This window comes from Grammomys surdaster, unplaced genomic scaffold (genome assembly GCF_004785775.1).
Source record: "Grammomys surdaster isolate TR1022 unplaced genomic scaffold, NIH_TR_1.0 125974, whole genome shotgun sequence".
Taxonomy (NCBI): Eukaryota; Metazoa; Chordata; class Mammalia; order Rodentia; family Muridae; genus Grammomys; species Grammomys surdaster.
Genome location: NW_021620791.1, coordinates 789,401 through 811,248, shown reverse-complemented (window position 1 = coordinate 811,248; position 21,848 = coordinate 789,401). Strand labels below are relative to the sequence as shown.

Below are 21,848 nucleotides of genomic sequence, written 5' to 3'. Positions count from 1 at the left end.
CTGGGGGAAAAGCTTCCCCAGCTGACTTCCACAAACACCAACTTGTAGAGGGGCATCTGCCCTGTGTTTGGACAATGGCTTGGTCTTCTAGTTAGTTGTCAAATCCAGCAAAACTAACTTAAGAACAACTACATTATCCACCTCACCCTTTGAATTATTTCCTCTCCAGGCCAAAGAGAGAAGCCATCACCACGGCTTTGATGCAGACCGAGATGCCAAAAAGCTATACAAAGCCTGCAAAGGAATGGGTAGGAAAATCATTTTCTTCACTTACTTCTTTTTGACCAGCAGCCTCTTAGGCATCAGAGCCACTGGAGATCATCTAATACATGGCTTCTCAAATGTTCAAAGGCATACTAGTCATCAAGAGCTCTTGGGGAGACGGGGAAGAAGGGAACTGTCCACTTTGCATTGCTAATAGGTCTCAGTAAGAACACTGCAGAGCCTGGGACCACACCTTAGAGTCAAGCTCAGGTCCACTAAAGTGCATGGAAGTTAAACTGCTCAGCTACTTCAGAGCATGCTTCTGACCTAGAACTTAGACCCTAACTTCCAGACCAACAAGCCTTTCCCCACACTATCTACGTGCTGTGTACAGTATTCCACTGGTAACCATTAAGCCATTCCTTAACAAGGAGCTCAGATCCAATTACATCAGCCTGTGCATTAAGCAGCCCCAACCTGTTCTTCATCACAGAAGGTTGAACGGAGGCATCTTGAAGGTTTAGGCCCCCAGGATCTGGGAGAATGGCTCTGTCCTTATTTGAAAAAGGGGTCTTTGCAGATGTGATTGAGTTAAGGATGCTAGGAAGAAAGTCCCCTGGGATACCTGGGTAGGTGTGAAATCCAATGACAGGTGTCCTTAAGAAAGACAGAAGAGTTAGCTGTGAACATCTGTCTCAGAATATGTCAGACTCTGGCAGACCTCTAAGGAGACAGCTATACAGGCTCCTGTCAGCATGCACTTCCTGACATTCACGTCAGCGTCTACCTTTGGTGACTGCACAAGGGATGGATACCCAGGTGGAATGGTCTCCAGACAGCTCCTCCTTCAGTTTCCCACACTTTGTCTCCATATTTGCTCCCTTGAGTATTTTGTTACTCTTTCTAAGAAGGAACGAAGCACCCACACTTGGTCTTCCTTCTTCATGAGCTTCATGTGGTCTGTGAGTTGAATCTTGGATATTTCAAGCTTCTGGGCTAATATCCAATTATCAGTGAGTGAATAGCATATATCTTCTTTTGTGATTGAGTTACCTCATTCAGGATGATATTTTCTAGTTCCATCCATCTACCTAAGAATTTCTCGAATTCATTGTTTTTAATAGCTGAGTAATACTCCATTGTGTAAATGTACCACATTTTTTTTACCCATTCCTCTGTTGAAGGACATCTGGGTTCTTTCCAGCTTCTGGCTATTATAAATAAGGCTGCTATGAACATAGTTGAGCATATGTCCTTGTTATATGTTGGAGCATCTTCTGGGTATATGCCCAGGAGTGGTATAACTGGGTCCTCAGGTAATGCTATGTCCAATTTTCTGAGGAACCGCCAGACTGATTTCCAAAATGGTTGCACCATCTTACAATCCCACCAACAATGGAGGAGTGTTCCTCTTTCTCCACATCCTCACCAGCATTTACTATCGCCTGAGATTTTTATCTTAGTCATTCTGACTGGTGTGAGATGGAATCTCAGGGTTGTTTTGATTTGCATTTCCCTGATGACTAAGGATGCTGAACATGGAGAAGTTAGAGAGAAGACTGAAGGAGCTGAAGGGGTTTGCAGCCCCATAAGAAGAGCAACAATACCAACCAACCAGAGCTCCCAGGGTCTAAACCTCCAGCCTGGGAGCACATAGGGAGGGACCCATGGCTCCACATAGGGGAGGATGGCCTTGTTGGGCATAGGTGGGAGAGGAGATCCTTGGTCCCATGAAGGCTGAATGCCGAGTGTGGGGAAATTCAAGGGTGAGGAGGTGGGAGTGGGGGGGGTAGGTGGAAGCACATCCTCATAGAAGCAGGAGGAGGGGAATGAGATAGGGAATTCCTGAGTGGGGGGGGGATGGGGTAAGGGGATAACATCTGAAATGTTAATAAAATATTCAATAAAAAAGAAAGAAAGAGAGAGAGGAAGAAAGAGAGAAAGAAAGAAAGAGAGAGAGAAAGAAGGAAAGAAGGAAAGAAAGACAAAAGAGGGCTAAAGAGATGGCTCAGGAGTTAAGAGCACTGGCTGTTCTTCCAGAGTCTCCTGAGTTCAATTCCCAGCAACTATATGGTGGCTCACAACCATCTTTGTTGGCATCTGATTCCCTCTTCTGGTGTGCATGAAGACAGAGCATATACATTTGCATATGCATGTACAATAGATTAAAAAAAAAGACAGAAGAGAAAGATGGTGTGGTGGCCAGTTTGGGGACACATGAAGACAGGTAGAGGCTGCTCTTATGTACCCACGCTCAAAGAGCACCAATGAACTGGGAGAACCCTGTTGACACAGTGACTTCAGACTTCCAATTTCAGAGAACTGTGCTGGTATAAGTTGTGTTGTTTGAAGCCATTGAATTTGGGGTAGAGGACACAACAACCTCTAAAGAAGAATGCCGAGAACAAGTGTGAGCCCGTGATCCAGTCAGGCAGACAGGATTCAGCCCCAGTCATTATTGCTTGTCTTCCCTGTGCCCTTCTTCCAGAAGACTTTAGGGGGCAGGGTATCCCAGTGTGAGAACATGGGGCATGGCTTCCAGCACTGGATCTAAGAACACAGCTTTCTGTGGTCAGCCAGGTCAGCGTGGACTGGAGTTCTGCTAGAAGCTCCCAGTTTAGCCTTGTTTATCTGCCACACGGGATCTTGTGGCCTTCAAACGCTGTGACTCCATCCTGCCAACACTCCAACACCACCCAGTTGCTTTCCAGAAAACTTCTGGGAAAGCATACCACAGATGCGCATGGATACTTCCAGGCTGGTGACCACTCTGGCTCTGACAGTGCAATGTAATTACTCCCCTCCAGTGTCTACTGCACAGCTAGTATGAAGGGTCTTATTTTTTTCCTTCCAATTTTAAAGTCTTTCCCAGAACCACTGGGGACCGCCCTGAGTGCCTCAAACCATTGTAAATGTTTGCAGGAAGAGGCTCAGCCTCACAGACTGCTTATAAGACACATGGACCGTGAAATGTGGAGTGAGGTCATCTTCAGCAACCCGCTTCTTTGTTGGCTTGCAAAACCAAATAGTAGCTGCTAACTCCCTCTAGAGAAGATGATAAGGGCTTGGGAGGGGTGAGCAATAGGATGTATACTAAAAAGCCCCGTGTGCTCCTCTAAGACCTTGCCATACACAAAGGGACCTGGGTTGAAAGGCTGGAGCAGAGGACTATTTGGACACAGAGTGAGAGGAGAAAGATCCAGGGAAGAAGCCCCAGATTTTCACTGGCCTCAAACAGTCCATGTACCAAACAAAGGAAGAAGGCATGGGAGGGTGTAAGATCTAAGCCTGAAATACTGCGGCCTCTGGAAGGGATAGGAGCAGCCCCAAAGGAAAGACAGTCCACTACACTGGAAGAGTACATTCTATGATATTTAAAGGGAAGTGAAATCTTTTCTGAGGGTGAGATTTCTGGCACTCAGACATTAAAAAGTTAATCACGAAAGCACCACAGAGTAAGCAAGCAAACACACATCACCTAGGTGACAGTCCTGGGGGAAATAAAGGGGGGACACAGTGAGTAACAAACAGTGTGGGAACCAAACCAGGAAGAGGCAAGCAACTCACTCCTGCTATTTTTGCAAGTGAGCTCATCCGAGGATTTTCTCTTTCTCTACTTGGACTCAAAGGGCTAAAGTCTTCCCAGAATTACAGAGGTGGGAATAATCCTTGAGATGAAGTGAATGGCCCACTTCAAGAACACAGAGCTAGTGGCTAACCCAGGATTCTCTATCCTCTGGGCTGAGCCTCTCCTTCTAAGTTCTGGTTGGGTCTTTCCAAAGACAGTTTTCAGAGCTGATACAAAGCCAAAGTGCAGGAGAGACATGTCTACCAGGTTCCATCTTATCCTTCCTCAAGTCCAGCAGTTCCTGTCCATCTCCTGTCTCCGACCACAGTCTGATTTTTTTTCTTGCCCCAACTCTTCCATCAAAATATGTCAGCTCCATTTACTGGTCCCACAAGATCCCAGTCTCTGAGCAGGGTAGTACTCACCCAGTGAGTCCATTCATTCAGTTCCATTCAGAGGTCACCTTGCCCTTGCCCTTCCCCTGCAACTGAAGGTTGTGCCAGCAACTGCAGGACTCTTCAGGTTCGGAGTTGTGGAGAGAGGTCTTGGTTCCTGCGGCGAAGTCTGAAGAACTGCTGAGAAGAGCAGTTATATTCATGTCTTAGAATCTCATAATGACTCTCCAAAAATTAAGTGGCTTAAAACAATGGAAAGGTGTCGATATGACAGTTCTGGACATCAGAAGCCCACCATGAAAGGCTCTGTAGGCCACAGTATATGTCTGTGGGCTGTGGCCATTTCTGAAGACACAATGAGATGAGTGGAAGAAATGTTAGCCCGAAGGTACAGGAACCAGCTTTGCATCGCAACACCTTTCTTTGAATAAATCACCACAGGCCAACGCAACCCATACTTACATAGAATATTCTAGAGCCGCCATAATCTACTGTAAAAAGACTCAGGTCTATGTCAGACTCATCCACATCCTTGAAGAGTCAATAATATTTAGCAAGGTATCTGAACCCCCAACATTTGTTTCCCCAAAGTTTGGCCAAGGTAAATATGTTTGACTTAGTATTTCCTTCTCCTTAAATTTACTTGTAACCCTTGTTCTTTCACAAAACACAAGTTCACATTAAGTCATAATTATTAAATGTGAAAACGGTTATATGTCAGCCTTTCTAAGTCAATTTTATACTTCCAGTAATATGGCTTAGCAAAGAATAGATTGGTGGACTTGGCAGAACCTTCAAGCTTCTAGTTATGGCCCAAGTAATGTAACAGTGCCCACTACCATTGAGTGACCACTGCCCAGGGCCCATCCACTAGGCTCACAACATCACATTATACAATCCTAGAACTGGTCCTAACACTGGCTACATAACTGGCTATGCAAGAACAGAGTAAACAGGAACTTGGCTCTTCAAGGCTTATGAAAGTAACTGATCTACAGACAAATGTCATTACGAGAGGCTAAGTGTTAGTCATCACAGAAATGGATCTAGAAAAGCAGCTTGAGACCAAATTTCAGGAAATCTTCTTCCATTCCGGGACTCGGATCCAAATCCTAGAAATCACTAACAGCGTTTAGATTATGAGGTGACTTGAGACGGGCATGGCGGAGATCAGTGCCTTGTATCAGGAAGACTAAAACCAGTCAGGACTTGGTAATGGAAGCAGGAGCGAAGGATGCTCAGATGAAAGAGCTATTAGCCTATCTGTAGGTGAGACCGGTATGGTTACGTGGCATTAGAAAGCAAACCAAACAGGGATGGATCCCTTAGGTGACATTGGATTTTCTAACTAAGGTGATGCCATGCATGGAAACAAAATAATAGCACAGAGAATAGACTTAAAAATTTAGCAAATGAATCTAACTAAACTACTCTCTGAGCAGCTTGGAGGGTCGTGTAAATGTGGCCACAGGCCACTGAAAAAAGATGGGAACTCAGAGGAAAGAGCTGGGTTAGAGGGGTTGATCTGGAGCTCAGCTGAGGACAAGAAAGAGCTGTGGTTGTCTGACCAGGAAGACCACAACCAGAAAGGTGGATTGAAACTGAGGTTGGAGGGCAGGGAAAGAAGGACCAGCCAGCATATGATGCTGAGAAGGTGGAGGAGGGAGTGGGAAGAGACTGATGGGAGGGACAGACTAATTACAGTGCTCAGAGCATAGAAAAGAGTATGCAGGAACCAATCAAATGTTCTTCCATAGGTTTCCTCATCTGTCATTAAGAACTAGATGACCACAAAAGTTCCATGCAGAGCTCACAGTTGCCAAGTGTTGTGGTGGGACCATAGCACACTCTTACCATTGTTATCACAGTTGCTGAGTGTTGTGGTGGGACCATAGCACACTCTTACCATTGTTATCACAGTTGCCGAGTGTTGTGGTGGGACCATAGCATACTCTATCATTGCTAAGCATTGGACACGAGCCCTCCATGGACTCGAGGTAGTGCCAAGTCCTTGGGCATTTACGTTGCTTCTTCTCTGTGGTATACAGTTTGTTGCTGTATCCACCATGGCCCCTCTTTGGACTCTGTCTTTTAATTCTCACAAACCCTTGGATGACATGACCCAAGCTTGTGAGGAATTAGAGGTGTCAAAGTATTTTACACACACACACATACACACACACACACGGGAGGGGATGTATATGAGTAAGATTAGTATTCAGCAAATTTGGGTTTCAATCTTATTTGTTCAGTTATAAGTACCCAGAAGAAACGGCACAAGCCATACCTTTAATTAGGTTTTTAAAAATAACTTTATTAAGATTACAATTCACATACTATATAACTTACTCATTGGAGACACAGTTTAATGTTCACTCTATTCATAGACATATGCATATAGCCCTGCCATAGTAAACTGATTTTAGATGAGATTGGGTATGTGTAGGGTGGTGTGGCCATGGACAGTTGCTTGTTTTTAGAATACTTTCATGTCCTTATATTCCTGTCTACTCTATCCACCCCCAAACACTAATCCACTTTCTCCCCTGTGAAATCCCTTATTCTCGATTTGCATATGAATAGAATCCTACAATACCGATCTCTTGTGATTGGTTCCTTTTACTTAGTATAACATTTCCAAGGTTCATTCATATTTTTTTTGTACCCTAGTCCTTCTTGTGTCCCACCAATACTCTTTTGTACGGATACCCCATATTTTGATTAGCCATTTGTCTCCTGGTGGTCTTTGGGGTATTTCTACCATTGGCTGATTTTGGCCAGTGTTGCTCTGAACAATCATGCTCAGGTTTCATGCTGATTTCGTTACTCCCTTAGGAATTAAGTTAGGAAACGTGCCTGCCATAGACATTTCTCTATGAGTGACTCTCACTGCCCTTCACACATGGTGAGGTCTCCATAGATACTTGTCTGAGTGGCAAGAACATGGTTTTCAGCAGAAGACAGTAAGCACCAAGTCCATCTATCCTCTGTTCTATCCTCTGACCCCTTTTAATCCAGAGACGTGGCTTCTTCAGACCCAAACAACGATAACCTCCATATCTTTTCTTGATCACTGTGACTTTGTTTCTATCTCCCGAACTTCAGGAACGGATGAGGCAGCCATCATTGAAGTCTTATCCAGCAGGACATCGGAGCAGAGGCAACAGATAAAGCAGAAGTACAAGGAGAAGTTTGGCAAGGTATGCGGGGATGTGCCAGCCTCAACCTCGGCCTCTGTTACACACCTCAGAAGGGAGAACACAGTGAAAGTCAGAACACAGTCTGAGAAAAGGGCATTTGGAACTTTTAACTGACTAGATAAAGAGATTAACATTGCAATGTCAACCTAACACCTATATGTCAATACTCCTAAACTCACTGGCTTTTTAAAATTGACTTCATTTTTCTATTGCAGGTGCTCATTTTTCATTCACATAATAACTTATAGATGGGACAGTGATTTAAAAACCAATTCCCACAAGCAGGGCTTTCTATACAAATTTTTGTGCATTCAGTTGTTCACATTGGTACAGAAAACTTTTTAAATTTATTTCTTTTAGCTTTTGAAATGATAATATAATTTCATCATTTCCCCTTTCCTTCCTTCCTCCAAACTCTTTTAAATAACTCTTAATGCTCTCTTCCCAACTCATGGCCTCTTATTTCATTGTTGTTGCATACACAACACACACACAAACACACAGACAATATATATATATATATATATAAAATTTCTAAATATGTTACTAAATATATTGCTAAATATTATCTATTTTTAAATATTACTAAATACATAATGTGACTATTCAGTCTGTATAATGTTATTTGTATGCATGTTTTCAGGGCTGACTCTTTGGTATTGGGTAACCATTGGTGTGTTCTTCCCTGGGGAAGACTGTTTCTCCCACTCTAAGCTTTCTCCAGATTCCTGTGGAGCTGAGGTTTTACTTGAACTTAGTTGAGGCTCAGTTGAACTGTGAGCCTCACTTATGCTAAGCCTAAAACTACCTATGGTACCTTGGGGTGGCTGTTCTCAGAGCTCAGCTGATGTGGGGACTGAGAGGTGATTATTTTTAAGCCTCTCTATCACTGGGCTAAGTCCCACCCCCTTTCTATTTTTATTTTGAAAAAGAATCTCCATGATTTTCCCAGGCTGACTTTGAACTTGAGATCCTCCTGCCTCAGTCCCCAACAGTGGGGAAATCATAGCCCTGAGACATTGGAATTATTATGCAAAATGAAAATCATTATGATATATTCTCATTCCTGTTGATAAAGGTTCCATAGTAATTTCTTTAGGCTTTGGTCTCTGCAGAGACAAAACGAGGATGGTCACTTACTGTTTTTCTTGGATTTCAAACAGAATAATTCCAGCACAAACCAGTAAATAGAAATTATGACAGTCAGAGTGCTTCAGTTTTATAGGCAGGGAAGGTAGAGCACATATGGTCAAATGTTTATATGTTAAAGTAATGTATTTAGTGGGCTTTTAAAGAAGTGTGTATTTCTTTTCCCAATTTAACACATATTTTTTAAAGATTTATTTTATTTTATTTTATTATTTTATTTTATATTTTATTTATTTTATTTTATATTTTATTTTATTTGAGTACACTATCATTGTCCTCAGACACACCAGAAGAGGGCATCGAGTTCCATTACAAATGGTGTGAGCCACTATGTGGTTGTTGGGAATTGAACTCAGGACCTATGGAAGAGCAGTCAGTACTCTTAACTGCTGAGCCATCTCTCCAGCACCTAACACATATATCTTGATTATATCCAACCTAATGTCTACTCCTCCTGTGCCTCCCTCACACCTTCTCCATATTTAATTTTTGTTAAAAAGAAAAGAAAGGAGAAAGCAGGATCCATGCCCAAGTCTTCAGTAACCAAGGCCAACCTCTATTCCCAGAAGACCAGGGCATAACGGTCCTATCAATGGCTGTGATGTTGCAGTGGTGTGTGTGTGAGTGTGTGTGTGTGTGTGATATATGTGTGTGTGATATATGTGTGTGCTATGTATGTGTGTGCTATGTGTGTGTTACTTGTGTTATACATGTGTGTATTATGTATGTGTGTATTATGTATGTATTTATTATGTATATTGTTACGTATGTGTGTTATATGTGTATGTGGTTTGTGTGTGTGTGTGTGTGTGTGTGTGTGTGTGTGTGCTTCTTAATGATCAGGCTTGTCAGTGTCATTTTTTTAGGAAATCGAGTGACTCTCCAGTTCACCTGCATGGGGTTGAGATGGAATTTTCATCTGTTTCTGCATGCCTAACTCAAATTGGGCATCCCCCGACTTACATCTATTGCTAGCTCAACAAAATAGAAAGTCAGACAGAGACGCCTTAAACTATTGTCAAGAACAAAAGTAAATGTGGGCCTAGGAACTCTGCTGGAAAATAGGGATCATTCTAGCACAAATTTCAGGAGACTTTCCTGTGCCAAGTGTTTCCTGGCAGCTGAGCCCAGGGATGCTAAAAACCCAGAGGAGCCCAAATAATCACCTCTCAGTCCTCACATCAGCTGAGCTCTGAGAACAGCCACACCAAGGTACCACAGGTAGTGTTTAGAGAAGCCAGGACAAGAGTCCAGGTTTCTTGGGCCTGCTTCTTGGGCTCAGAAACACATAAAAACACCAGATTTGCATTCGTGTTCAGAGATCAAAAGACTGAGTAGATGGGACTGCATTTCTAAACAATGCCTATCTGGCCTGAAAAAAATATTTCAAATGTTTCCATGGACCCATATTGGATAGCTTTGAGAAAGGCACGCCTTCACAGGATTCAGTGTTAGGTGAAATAACATGAAGTTGAGGGACAAAGGCGTGATACCACAGTCCCCTTTAACACTGCATATCCCCTTATGTAAACTCTGCCGCTTTTTTTTCTCTCCCAAACCCAGAGCTCAGGAATCTATCAGAGGAACAGCTGATTTCTGTTTTCTCAGAAAATCCTTTTTAAGACAGAATAATCATATTCTTGCATACCATATACTACCATGAGTATTTTTTGAGCATTGAATGTGGGCACTATGCTGAGTTTCTCATGGACTCTCATTCCCCCAACAACATTACGACATAAATAAGTCTTGCTATTCTCGCGTATAGAAACACTGACCATCCATGGAAAGCGTTGAGTCTTTTCTAGCTGAATGTTTAGGGGCAAATTCTTCATTTTCTGAGATTTACTAGGTGGGGACAATGCGATTCATCTGCCAGCTTTGCAGGGCTGTGATTGAACTTCAACTGAAAAAAAGTTCTCTGAACTCTAAAATGCTCTGTAAATGTTCTAGCATTCTAAATTTATCTTTGGGGGCTCCAGCTCTGAGTGAGATGCCTCTCAGTGAGACTTTGGGGTAGGGGACAAATGAACAGGCAATCATGGTGACCGCTGTCCTCAAGATCAAGTGGCTCCTGCCCAGGTCCTATGCATGTCTACAGCAGGCGAACTGTCCCTGAAACTCACATTGTAATGTAGGCAGACACCCACTCCTCTTCCCATGACTCTCCCGGCCAACTGCTCTGTGCTTCCTGCAGGACTTAGAGGAGGTGCTCAAGAGTGAACTGAGTGGAAACTTCGAGAAGACAGCTTTGGCTCTTCTGGATCGCCCCAACGAGTATGCCGCGCGGCAGCTGCAGAAAGCTATGAAGGGCGTAGGCACCGATGAGGCCATGCTCATAGAGATCCTATGCACAAGAAGCAACAAGGTTGGTCTAGCTTGAGTCCCTTGGTCCCAGCTCCTGGAGGACAGGTCATTCATACATCACACATGGCTGAGTCCTGCTAGAGGAAGCTAATCCCCTACCTGGTATCCATGAGAGGACAAGATTCTGGCAGAAACATACCTGCTAAGCCTATGCAGGAAGAGCAACTCTTTGGAGTCCTCCAGAGGTCAGTCAGACAGAAGAGCTATGTCAATCCAGGTTTTGTTTTTCTAGTGAATGTGCTTTTCACACAGAAGGCAGAATTTTATTTTATCTGCTCCCAGTCTGACTTCGTAGGCCCTCTGTTGTGAATATCAATAAGTAGCCAAGTATGTTTGTGTCACTGCCTTGTACATGGCTGTTACCTAGCATAAAGCAGAATGTTTCAACAATGGCTAAAGTGTGAGGAACCAAGGATTCCAGTAAACAGCTTCTGTGGGGCTATCTCCCTTCTGTAACAGAAGTTTTTTGTTGCTTTATTGAGGGGGTGGGGGTTGGGGATTTCCATGTTGCTGTTTGGCATATTCTCTTCTTTTTTCCTTTTCTTTTCTCTTTCTTTCTTTCTTTCTTTCTTTCTTTTTTCTTTCTTCCTTCCTTCCTTCCTCTCTCTCTCTCTCTCTCTCTCTCTCTCTCCATCCTTCCTTCCTTCCTTTCTTTCTTTCTTTCTTTCTTCTTTTCTTTCAGACAGAGCCTCATGTAATCAAGGCTGGCTTCAAATTCATTGTGTAACTGGGGATGACCTTGAACTCCTAATCCTCCTGCCTCTATCTCTGAGTGTTGAGATTATAGGCCATGCACCACCAAACCCAGTTTTATGATATCCAGTTGAGGCCTTCTCGAATGTTAGGCAAGCACTCTACCAACTGAGCCACACCCCCAATTCTGATCTTGTGTCCTTTATCAGCAGATCTCCCCACGTATCCCTTGAGAGTGCACCACCCTTTTGGAAGTTGTTAAGGTGGGGGCACAGCCAACTTGCCTTTGATTTCCCAAGCCAGGGGAGCTGAGAGTAAAGTCCACAAATCATTTCTAGAGATCCCCACCCTTCTCCATAACCACTAGAGCGGGGAGGCATGGGCAAGAAAGTTCCAGAAAAGCCCAACCTTCTGAGGCTCCCAGGACGGGATCCTGCCACCATGCTCCATGTAATGTTGTGACCCCTGAAGCTGGCCACCTGCTTCTTCTGCTTCACTGAAACTTAGCTCAGTCATGTCCCCACAGCACTGCTAGGAACCAAGCCAAGACAGCACTCTCCAGTCCTTTGAATCTCTGGGGTTAATAAGACCTCTCCGTTTCTTTTTCCTTTTTCAGTGCTGAGTGTAGCGTGTAGTTTTATCTACCCCACTTTATGATCCTGGGCGGTTTGCCCTTCCAGCCACCCGCCCTTCCAGCTACCCACCCTGGGAATCTTTGGATCCTGGGATGAAAGTCACACGTATACACACATTAGCTTATCTTTATCATGCCTTACTGGCTCAGTGACTGTGTGCTGCTAAGCCTCCCGCAGCTTAGCATGCCCTTCCCCCCCCCCCCCCCCCCGGTACTCCTGGCTGACAACTTTCCAAATCTACCTTTAACTTTGCTGCCTGGATCTCTTCTTTGATGCCCATTGGTCTTTGCTGCCCAAGGGTCCTTTTCCCTTTCTCCCTACAACTTGGATGATCTCCCCTCCAGCTCTGAGTCTTTTCTATCTCTCTCCCCCAAGTATGGGGATCTCCTTCCTTCCCTCTCTGTGTCCTGCCCTGTGCCCAGCCATTGGCTACTGACATCTTTATTGATAGATCAAAAACCAGCTGGGAACAAAGACCTTCAGCAGATTCCAGACTAAATCACTTCCCTACAGCTGGGAATTGAACTCAGAGCCTACAGCTACCAGGCAAATGCCCTACCAACGAGTTAAATGCCCAGCCTGTAACCCTTCCATCTCAAGGAGATAGGCTAGGAGCTCAGAAGGGTAGTAGCACAGACCCCATCTGATGTCACTTCATGTACTCCATACGTGCCCACCCTTTCCAGAGATGCCAAGGTCCCTGCAATGGAGGATCCAATGTCAAGAGCAAGCAGTACTTGCTTTTGTGACCCTTTACTTTCCTTATTGTTTTCTTAATCTTAGCAGGGTTCCTTTAAGATCCAAGCAACCAGCAAAGCTTTTCTTTCAAACAAATAGACTTAGTGGTTTAAAAAGGAAAACACACAAAAAGTGAAGGTGGGGGGCTGGGTTCAGACAGATCCCAGGGGTAGGTAGAAAAAACAAAGGTGGGGGGAGAGCTAGGTAGAAAAAACAAAGAGGGGAGAGCTGTGTAAACAAAAGTGGTGAGCTCCTACCACCTTGTCTGCCTTCCCTCCCCCACAACAGCCCACACCTGCCCACTTGGTGCCCTCCCCGCACCTGGTCCTCTCTTTCTTCTTAACTCACTTAAGAGCAGGGAAATGCCAGTTCTTAATCACTGCTGGTTCAAGCGAAAGTTGAGCCGGCTCTGAGGTGGGTGACTTGACACAGAGGATGTAAAACAATTCCCGCCAGGACACATTCTAGAGGGAGACTTGTCCTGCTGACCTAGCAAGTTGTTTAAAGCACAGGCAAACTGGAAACCACCTAAGCAGCCACCCGGAGGAGGCTAGCTAAATCAACCATGGCTTATGCAGAATGAGATACTTTCCACCCCTTCCAAAAACCACATCAATAATCTATGTCGGAGGATAGCTTGGGTCTCCAAGACAATACAGAGTTAAAAGTAAGCCAGAGAACAATAAGCACTGTCCCCACTGCCTAAAGGTATGATGCAGACAGTAGCTCTAGAAGTTCTGTTGCTAAAATTCCTTTCCCAGGGGAGATACAACAATGTCTTCCCCTAAGGTCTCAATGCCAAACCAAATACAATTCCATAAAATTCACTCTGAGGAGCCAATGGGTTTATTAGGCTTACTTATAGAGCAGTTGGGGAGGGGCTAATTCATGAATGTGGGTAGCCTTAAAGCAGCCACACTAGAAGGTCGGCACCCAGCATAGATGCCCATTCCCCCACGGCTACATAGATGCAGCTCCCTTCCCTAGTCCCCCTCGGTCTAAATACCTCTAGCCTCTCCTTGATGTTACTGTTAGGGCAGAGCTATCTATAACTAGTTGAGAGGAGTGGCTGTATATTTAGGTAAGGATTCTATGATCCTCTACACCCCTTCTCCCATAAGAGAAGGTCACTAGTCAACAAGTTCAGCTAAGATGATCTTTTGCAAGTGGGTATAGCCGAACTAACAAAGATGGTTGATATTTGGCTTGGAGGATAGTACACTAAGCATAAATACAAGTATTCAGGACTGTGATAGGCACCAGTGAGATACACACTGAACTCTAACCTTGGTTGTATGGGTTGGGGATGAGGGAATGAGACTGGGTTAAGAGATCGAGAAAAGTAGTAGCTATTAGTTTAGCCATAATTATTCTACCATTCTATTTTCTTATTGACACATCATCACTGTAGCTATATCTGGGCTAAGGTGCAATATTTTGATACATATGGACAAAGTGCCATGGTCAAGTTTGAATAACTGGTGAATCCATCACCTGAAATATTTATCAGGCTTTTATGGTGAGAACATTCAAAATCCTCTCCTCTAGTCATGCTGGAATATACAATAAATTCTTGTTAACTTCAACCATCCTACTGTGTAGACTAGAACTCTTTACCCCTATCTCACTGTGTATCAGTTGCTTTTCTGTGGCTGTGATAAGATACCGTGACCAAGGGCCACTCATAGCAGGAAGAGGATACTGTAATTATGATTCCAGGGAGATAAAAGCCCACGATGGCAGGAACACGTAGCCGCATGAGCAGGAAGCTGAGAGGTTGCATCTTCAACTGTGAATATGAAGCAGTATAAAGTGAAGCTATAAACCCTCAAAACCCTCTCCTAGTGACTTCCTCCAGGAAGTCTTCCCTACTCTCTCCAGCCTTTGGTAAGCACCATTCTACTTCCCGAGCCTATGAGGTTAACATTTTTATGCTCTGTAAATGAGAGAGTTCATGAGGTTCATGACTTTCTGTGTCTAGATTATTTCATTCAAACTAGTACCCTCCAGGACAAACCATGTTGCCACAGATGACAGAATTTCTTCTTATGGGTGAATAATATTCCATTGTATAAACATACTAGATTGTCTTCATTTGTTTGGTGATAGAGCCTCCAAGTTTGACTCTGTTTCCAAGGAGACTGTATGCATACACTACTTACATGTATTGAACCATTTGAAATGCTTACACAGTGAGGGCCATTTTATACTAGCAGACTTCTCACAGGCCTGTGCCCTGTCCTGTAGGGACAATCATCTCAAGAGAAAGTCACAAAGGCCAGATGCCTACATCTGAAGACAGACCCCTGCCTCATCTCCCTATTTCCTATCGACTCCCAGCTTAGACACTAATTGTTTCAATCATCTTCCTAGGAAATTGTCGCCATCAAAGAAGCTTACCAAAGGCGTAAGTAGCTTTTACTCTGGCTTTGGGTTGAGTATGTTTCTTTTGAAAAACCACCGGGAACTCAGTCATCTACTTTCCCCTCTCCTTTGTTTCTTCCTCAAAAGTATTTGGCAAGAGCCTTGAATCTGATGTCAAAGACGACACAAGTGGAAACCTGAGAAAGATTCTGGTGTCCCTGTTACAGGTGAGAACAGGCTTCACCTACTTCATGATCTTAGGAATGAACACTTGGCCATGTGTCATTGTTACACACATACACACACACACACACACACAAACAAACAAAAACAGCAAAGAATGGACAAAGGAGAGAAGCATTCACTTAAAACATTAGAGAAGGGGTCAGGGATGCTGCTCAGTTAGTGAACTGTTTGTCAGGAGTGGAGGAAGACCTGAATTCAATCCCCAGAGCCATGTAAACTGGGAGAGATGGTTCACATGGGTGATCTCAGTGCTTTAGAGGCAAAGACAGGAGGATAAGAAGTTCAAGGTCATCCTTGGCTACATATTGAGTCTGAGGCCAGCCTGGGCTATCCATGTTCACGTCTCAAAAATGAAGAATGAGGGAAAAAAAATAGTGTTAGTGAGAACCCAGGCACCATTGCTCCATCATCTCAGGAACTGGGACACCATCACCCCTCCTAGCACTCCACCCAACTATTTGTAGGTTATAGTCCCTTTAGCTGAATTCTGTCACTTAGCATAGATGCCTCCTTTGTCCAAGAAAGAAAGTCAGATCCCAGAGGTGGACAGCAGAGCTAGAAAGAAACAACCCAGGAGCAAGAACCATCTGGCTTCAAACAGAGAGAGCCATTTCCACACACAGCTCTGCTTGTTCACAGGACATGGCTCAAGTCTAGACTTGTGGGAACCTCAAGATCTCAGACAGGAGATTGGCTCTTTTAAGATTTGGCCTTTCTGTGATATAGGTCCTGGGGCTCCAGATAGATGGCACCCAGTGCTCACGGACAGACAGACCTCTGTCCACTCTTTCCCATTTCATTTTTCCCACTTAGATGCAGTGATAGCAGAGAACTCATGTGTAGATTTAACCACAGATGGAAGGGTCTTCTTTTTAACTGCCCCAAACATAACAGCTCGATGCATTATGGCCCATTATCCACCAATGCCCATGGGCTGAGGGTCCAGATATCTATCTATTTGCTACGTCCTTTATGGAGGGTCTCACCAGGATGAAATCAACATGTCAGCATGTCAGCCGCCCAAGGCTCAGGGAGAATTCATTTCTTTGGGGTCTGATGACTGCTGACTGATGTGACTCTTTTCTTGCTAGCTATTACCAAGAAGTTCTTGGGACTTTCTCCAGATCCCTACCACATGTCCCTCCACCCTTGCCACCACCGGGGCAGTTTACAGCCCGGCTGTCTGCTTTCTCCAAAGCCAGCAGCAAGATTCCCCTGGGATTTCCACCTCTGATCTTTAAGAACTCTCATCTGCTTGGACCAGGGGCCACCCAAGATAGTTTCCCTTTGGATTTCATTTGCCTGATTAAAGACCTGGATTACATCTGCAAAAGTTCCCTCATGCTATCTGACACAATGTCATCATGAGATCATCCACACCCGAGGAAAGGAGATTTTACTAGGGGTCAAGTCACTGGGGTCATTTCTGCACTCTGCCACCCACCTAAGGCTTTCTTTAGACCTACATAGTCTTCCATGACCACCTTTCAGAGTTCTTGGGCATTGGCCACTGAGTGGTGGCGTTTGGTATTTGAGGTGGAAGGAAGCTTACTTCCTAATGGATTCCAGGTTACTATCAGCTTCCGCTGAAGACTATGGATTTCATGAGCGACCATTGTGGGGTTGGAGAGAGATGAGAGAGAGTAAGGGGGAGGAGAGAGAGAGAGAGAGAGAGAGAGAGAGAGAGAGAGAGAGAGAGAGTTTTAGTCTTTCCAAAAGATGGCAGCAAAGAGCAGGACTTGCCACTCTGCCAGGCTGAGCTGAGCTCCATGCCCTTCCTCCCCTTTTCCCCAGAGTCACAGGCCTCACTTGGTTTTTCTGTGGTCAAGCAGGCACATGAGTTAATGGCAATCTGGTCAATCTTTGTAGGCCAGTCGTGATGAAGAGGATACTGTGGACAAAGAATTGGCAGGCCAGGATGCCAAAGATTTGTATGACGTAAGTGTTTGCATGCACCCAGCTCCACACACTCTTTGGGGCTTTGATTTACCAACATTGCTTTAACAAGCATTTCTTTGTTTCATGCAAATGAGAATTACTTTGGAATGAAATGTGGCCTTTGATAATTAAATACTTCCTACAGTCTACATAGATTGTATTCTGAGGTCTTGTTTCTGTTCTTATACTCTGGGGTTAACGTCAGATCCATCTTGGAACACAGGATCATATAGATAATAATACAAGCAAATGTGTCAAATATACCATAAATCAGAAGCTTTAAATGTTCCATATAGCTGACTTCTATTGCATGCATATTTTGTACTTCTCTGTAAGTAAGGCCTACTCATGGTCTCATGGGGTCTGTCAGCTCTTGCCTTCTTAAGGGAAAGAAAACAGTCGAAAGTCATAGATAATTTAAGCAGAAGTTTATTAGGAAAGCAGACACTCCAAAGAGAGATTGGAATGGGATTCTGAATGGGACTTCCCAAAAATGGAATATCCCAAGAGGGGTCTGCATTGAGGGTTTTAAGGATGAGTTCTGAATATGAGATGGGGACATACTGGTGAGGTAACGTGGTTCCTTTTCTCTCTCACACCACGATGGGCCAGATCTCTTTTGGGGGTATTTCTTCCCAAAAACCTCTAGAAAAGTCCACAAGGTTGAAAGTCCAAACTACAATGTAAGTGATACTGTAGTAACACTGGGGGCTTTTGAGAGCACACCCCTTTGGTTGGTGTGCATGGGTAGCAACTGGGAAGGTGTCCAGTCACCTTGGTTTCTGAGAAAACAACCTCATCTCAGATTCAAGGACAGTTAGCCACAAAGTGACATTCTGACACAGCTACCATGACAGTTGTAGTTCTTGACCTTACATCACGTTTAACTGCCTGCCTATCCAGCATCAACGGCAATGCATGTTCAGCGTGTCTGCATCAGTTCTTATCACGTTGTTTGCACTCGGCCCTTAGGCAGGCGAAGGTCGCTGGGGTACCGACGAGCTTGCCTTCAATGAAGTCCTGGCCAAGAGGAGCTACAAGCAGTTGCGTGCCACCTTTCAAGCTTATCAGATTGTAAGTAGTGAGGCTCTGAGGGTTCTTTCTGACATTGTCCTGAACTATTTCTAAAGGAAGCCAAAATCTGGGATGTGGAACTGAGTTTTGGGGATGGGATCGTTTACCTCAGTAGTTCTCAATGGTAGGAGAAGGAAGGCCCAGACCACTGCTATACACACACAGAGCATCCTGACTCTGCTGAACTGACCAGCCTCAAATGTGGAACTGAGGTTGGGGTACTGTGGGCTACAGCAGAGCCAGGACAACAGAGAAGTGTCATGTTTAGGCGCAAAGCTCTAACACTCAGAGGGTCCAGGTGCAAACCCTGGCTCTATTGACAGTGACTGACTAACTTCCCCTCTTCTTTTGTGAGACAGAGGCCGTGGGCATCAACTCTCATAGAATCATCTTAGATGTGAGGTAAATGTAGCCTCAGAACCATTATCTGGCATGTGGCAAGCATAAAAATGTTTGCTTTTGTTTTTATGATTACAATTTACTGTCAGCCTCCCAGGGGAGAGAGATGTGCTATACCTCAGAGAAAGGTTCCTGAGGAAAACATGCATAAATTATGTTTTTAGACTCACTCTCACCATGAGCCAACAAAATAAGCTAGTTATTTCAAGGTATTTAGTGATGAGTCCTTTTCTGAGAGAGAGTCATTAATCTACAAAAAGCCTACAGGGAGTTTCCGATTTCTTTTGTCTTCTATTTTGTTTTTGGAGAATGCTTTTACCTCTCGAAAACATTCCTATGCCCTGTGCTTGATTTCAATTTCACGACAGTATCCTAACTATCATGTGGGCTGAGTGGCTATTTTATGGTGGCCCACAACTGCTGGACAAAGCCAGCCTGCAGAGCAAGGAGCCATCTGTAACTTATCAGGACCACACACAGCAAGTCGGTAGCAGAAGCGGACGAGAACTCCAGGACTCCAAAGCTGAGTTCCTACCTCAGCTGGGGCTGGCTGCTCCTCACTCAAAATAGCCTCTCGTGTGTGTGCTGCCAGCAGATGAAAAGGCAAAGCTTTGGAACTGTAGCCTTACTGTATGTGAGCCTCCAGGGCCCCCTGCTTTCAAATCGTGCCCAGTGTCACGATCAAAGGCGGAGGTCCTCATCCTCTCCATTCTCGGGGCCTGAAGCCTGTGGCCACTGAACTGGAGGACTTATCTGTGATCTAGGTCCTCTTTCCACGTCACAAGGGCCACAGATGGGGTTTCTTGGATGCGACATTGGTGATCAAAACAGAAACATATACATGTGTGCACTCACATGTGCTCGCACACACACACACACATATACACACTTCATGAGCTAGTGACTACCTCAGTAAGGTAGTGAAACCAACAAATGAGGACCTAGGCTATTCTTACAAAGTTTGTCTCCAATCAGCAGCAACATAGCCACTTGAGAACCCATTAAAATGAAAATTCTCAGTCCTCTCCTTGGTCCTCTGAACCCTGCTTCCTGAGCTTTGGGCCTTGAATCTGACGCATAGTAAAGTCTGAGAAGTCAGCTCTAGGATTAACCTCGTCCAGGTTGTTGAGGCTCTGTGCCTTGGTTTCCCCAGTTGTAAAATCGAGGTAATAATACCTACAGGATTATGTCTTATTAGGTTTGATTAGTAAGGATTCAGTGAATGAACAAAAGCGAGCGCTCGGTGTCTGGCCTGCAGTAGGTGTTTCATGAACACTGACAGTCATGTTTTTCTTTGTAAACCAATGGTGGCAATGGATGGAGTAGGAAATCCTGTGATGTCATGATCATTTATAGGAAAAGAGCTCTAAATCAGCTCCAAAGCCTTGCTGGACCGTTGTTGCTCTTGACTGTTAATTTGTTTAAGAGCTCACCCTGCTCTTAGACACCAAGCCCTGTAAGCTTTCGATATTCACTGTCCAAAAGCACAAAGATACCAGAGTGCCACATTAGCATGTTACATACTACGCTCTCCTGAAATAGAGGTGAATTTAATTTCTGACACTATAAAGAGGTTTGCTGTTTTTACCTGCCCCTACCTCTAAGCCCAAGTCTTAACTTCTGACTCACCCCACAATGCTGGATCAGGCAAGAGAACCACTCACACTACCACACCATGCAAAATGATCACAGTCCTGATGTTATTAGGCACGAAAGACTTAACAGTCGCAGGGCCAAAGTAAGTTCTGTGAGCAGAGATCAGTAAGAACAGTGTGTGCACATAACCACAGCACAGCCTTGCCGCCTACGAGCCATGCCCCTCACTACTCAGCGTCTTTGAGTACATTACCCTAAGTCCACACGAGGCTTTGGCTCTTACACTGCTGGTGTGCTGTTGATTTGGGGGAACGCATTTGAAAAGAAGAGCATGTGTCCCCTACTCTTCCTGTAAGCTCTATGCAGGCACTGTAGCCCATTTATCTAGTATCCGAGATAAGTTTGGTCCAAAGATCAGAAAGAGCATCATAAAAAAACAAGTGTTGCAAGAACTGAAGGGAAAACTTTGCAAAGGAGGGCCCCAATAGCATGGGCCAGCCCACTGTTTTCAGACTGTGTTCAGGGGGCCCACACAGATCCCTAGGCAGCTGCCACTAAGGGGTGAAACAGGAAAAGAAAAGACATTATGAGAATATGGCCTCCCTAGAGGTGCATAAACAAGATCCCCTATACCACACAGAGGCAGAGTGTGGTGGGCGTGGATGCTTTTAGAGTTCTAGCCGGAAGCCCACCTCTGCCTCCTCTGAAATGCACTTCCCTACTTGTGTCTGTTTTGGAGGCTGAGAGTCCACAGGAAATTGAAAGTCACTGCTCTGACTCAGTCCTAACAATAGAAATGAAAAAGTGGTTTAGTGTGTGTGTGTGTGTGTGTGTGTGTGTGTGTGTCTCTGTGTCTCTGTGTGTCTCTGTGTGTCTCTGTGTGTCTGTGTATGTGTCTCTGTGTGTGTGTGTGTGTCTGTGTATGTGTGTGTTTGCTTTGCTTTGTTTTGTGTTTGGTTTTTTGTTTTCTTTTGCTTTGTTTCACTTTGTAAACCCAGACCTGTGTGAACAAAACATCTTCATGAAATACTGTCTCAGTGTGCACGACAAAGAGCCCAGGTTCTGAGCCCATCCCCTCCAAAGCTCTGACTCCCACATCAAACCTCAGAAAGGTGGCTGCAGCTCAGAAAGGGAGAGCTTAAACGCTCCTGTACCCTTGTGATCTGGTGTTCTTGGCTTCACAAAAGACTTCCAGATATCTGAATGGTGGGGAGGGCCTTTGTTAACCCCCCTAGACACACACACACACACACACACACACACACACACACACACACACACA

The 21,848-nt window shown here is 44.5% G+C and overlaps 1 protein-coding gene across 1 annotated transcript in view; it reads left to right on the top strand.

Annotated features, from left to right (window-relative positions):
• Anxa13 (annexin A13) overlaps window positions 1–21,848 on the top strand; it is a 53,156-nt gene that overhangs the window by 22,326 nt on the left and 8,982 nt on the right. Inside the window, exons 2-8 of the mRNA XM_028753863.1 lie at window positions 170–248; window positions 7,273–7,367; window positions 10,714–10,884; window positions 15,323–15,356; window positions 15,461–15,540; window positions 17,429–17,497; window positions 18,470–18,571. Of these exons, the coding sequence (XP_028609696.1) occupies window positions 170–248; window positions 7,273–7,367; window positions 10,714–10,884; window positions 15,323–15,356; window positions 15,461–15,540; window positions 17,429–17,497; window positions 18,470–18,571 (630 nt within the window). The remainder of the gene's footprint in view (window positions 1–169; window positions 249–7,272; window positions 7,368–10,713; window positions 10,885–15,322; window positions 15,357–15,460; window positions 15,541–17,428; window positions 17,498–18,469; window positions 18,572–21,848) is intronic.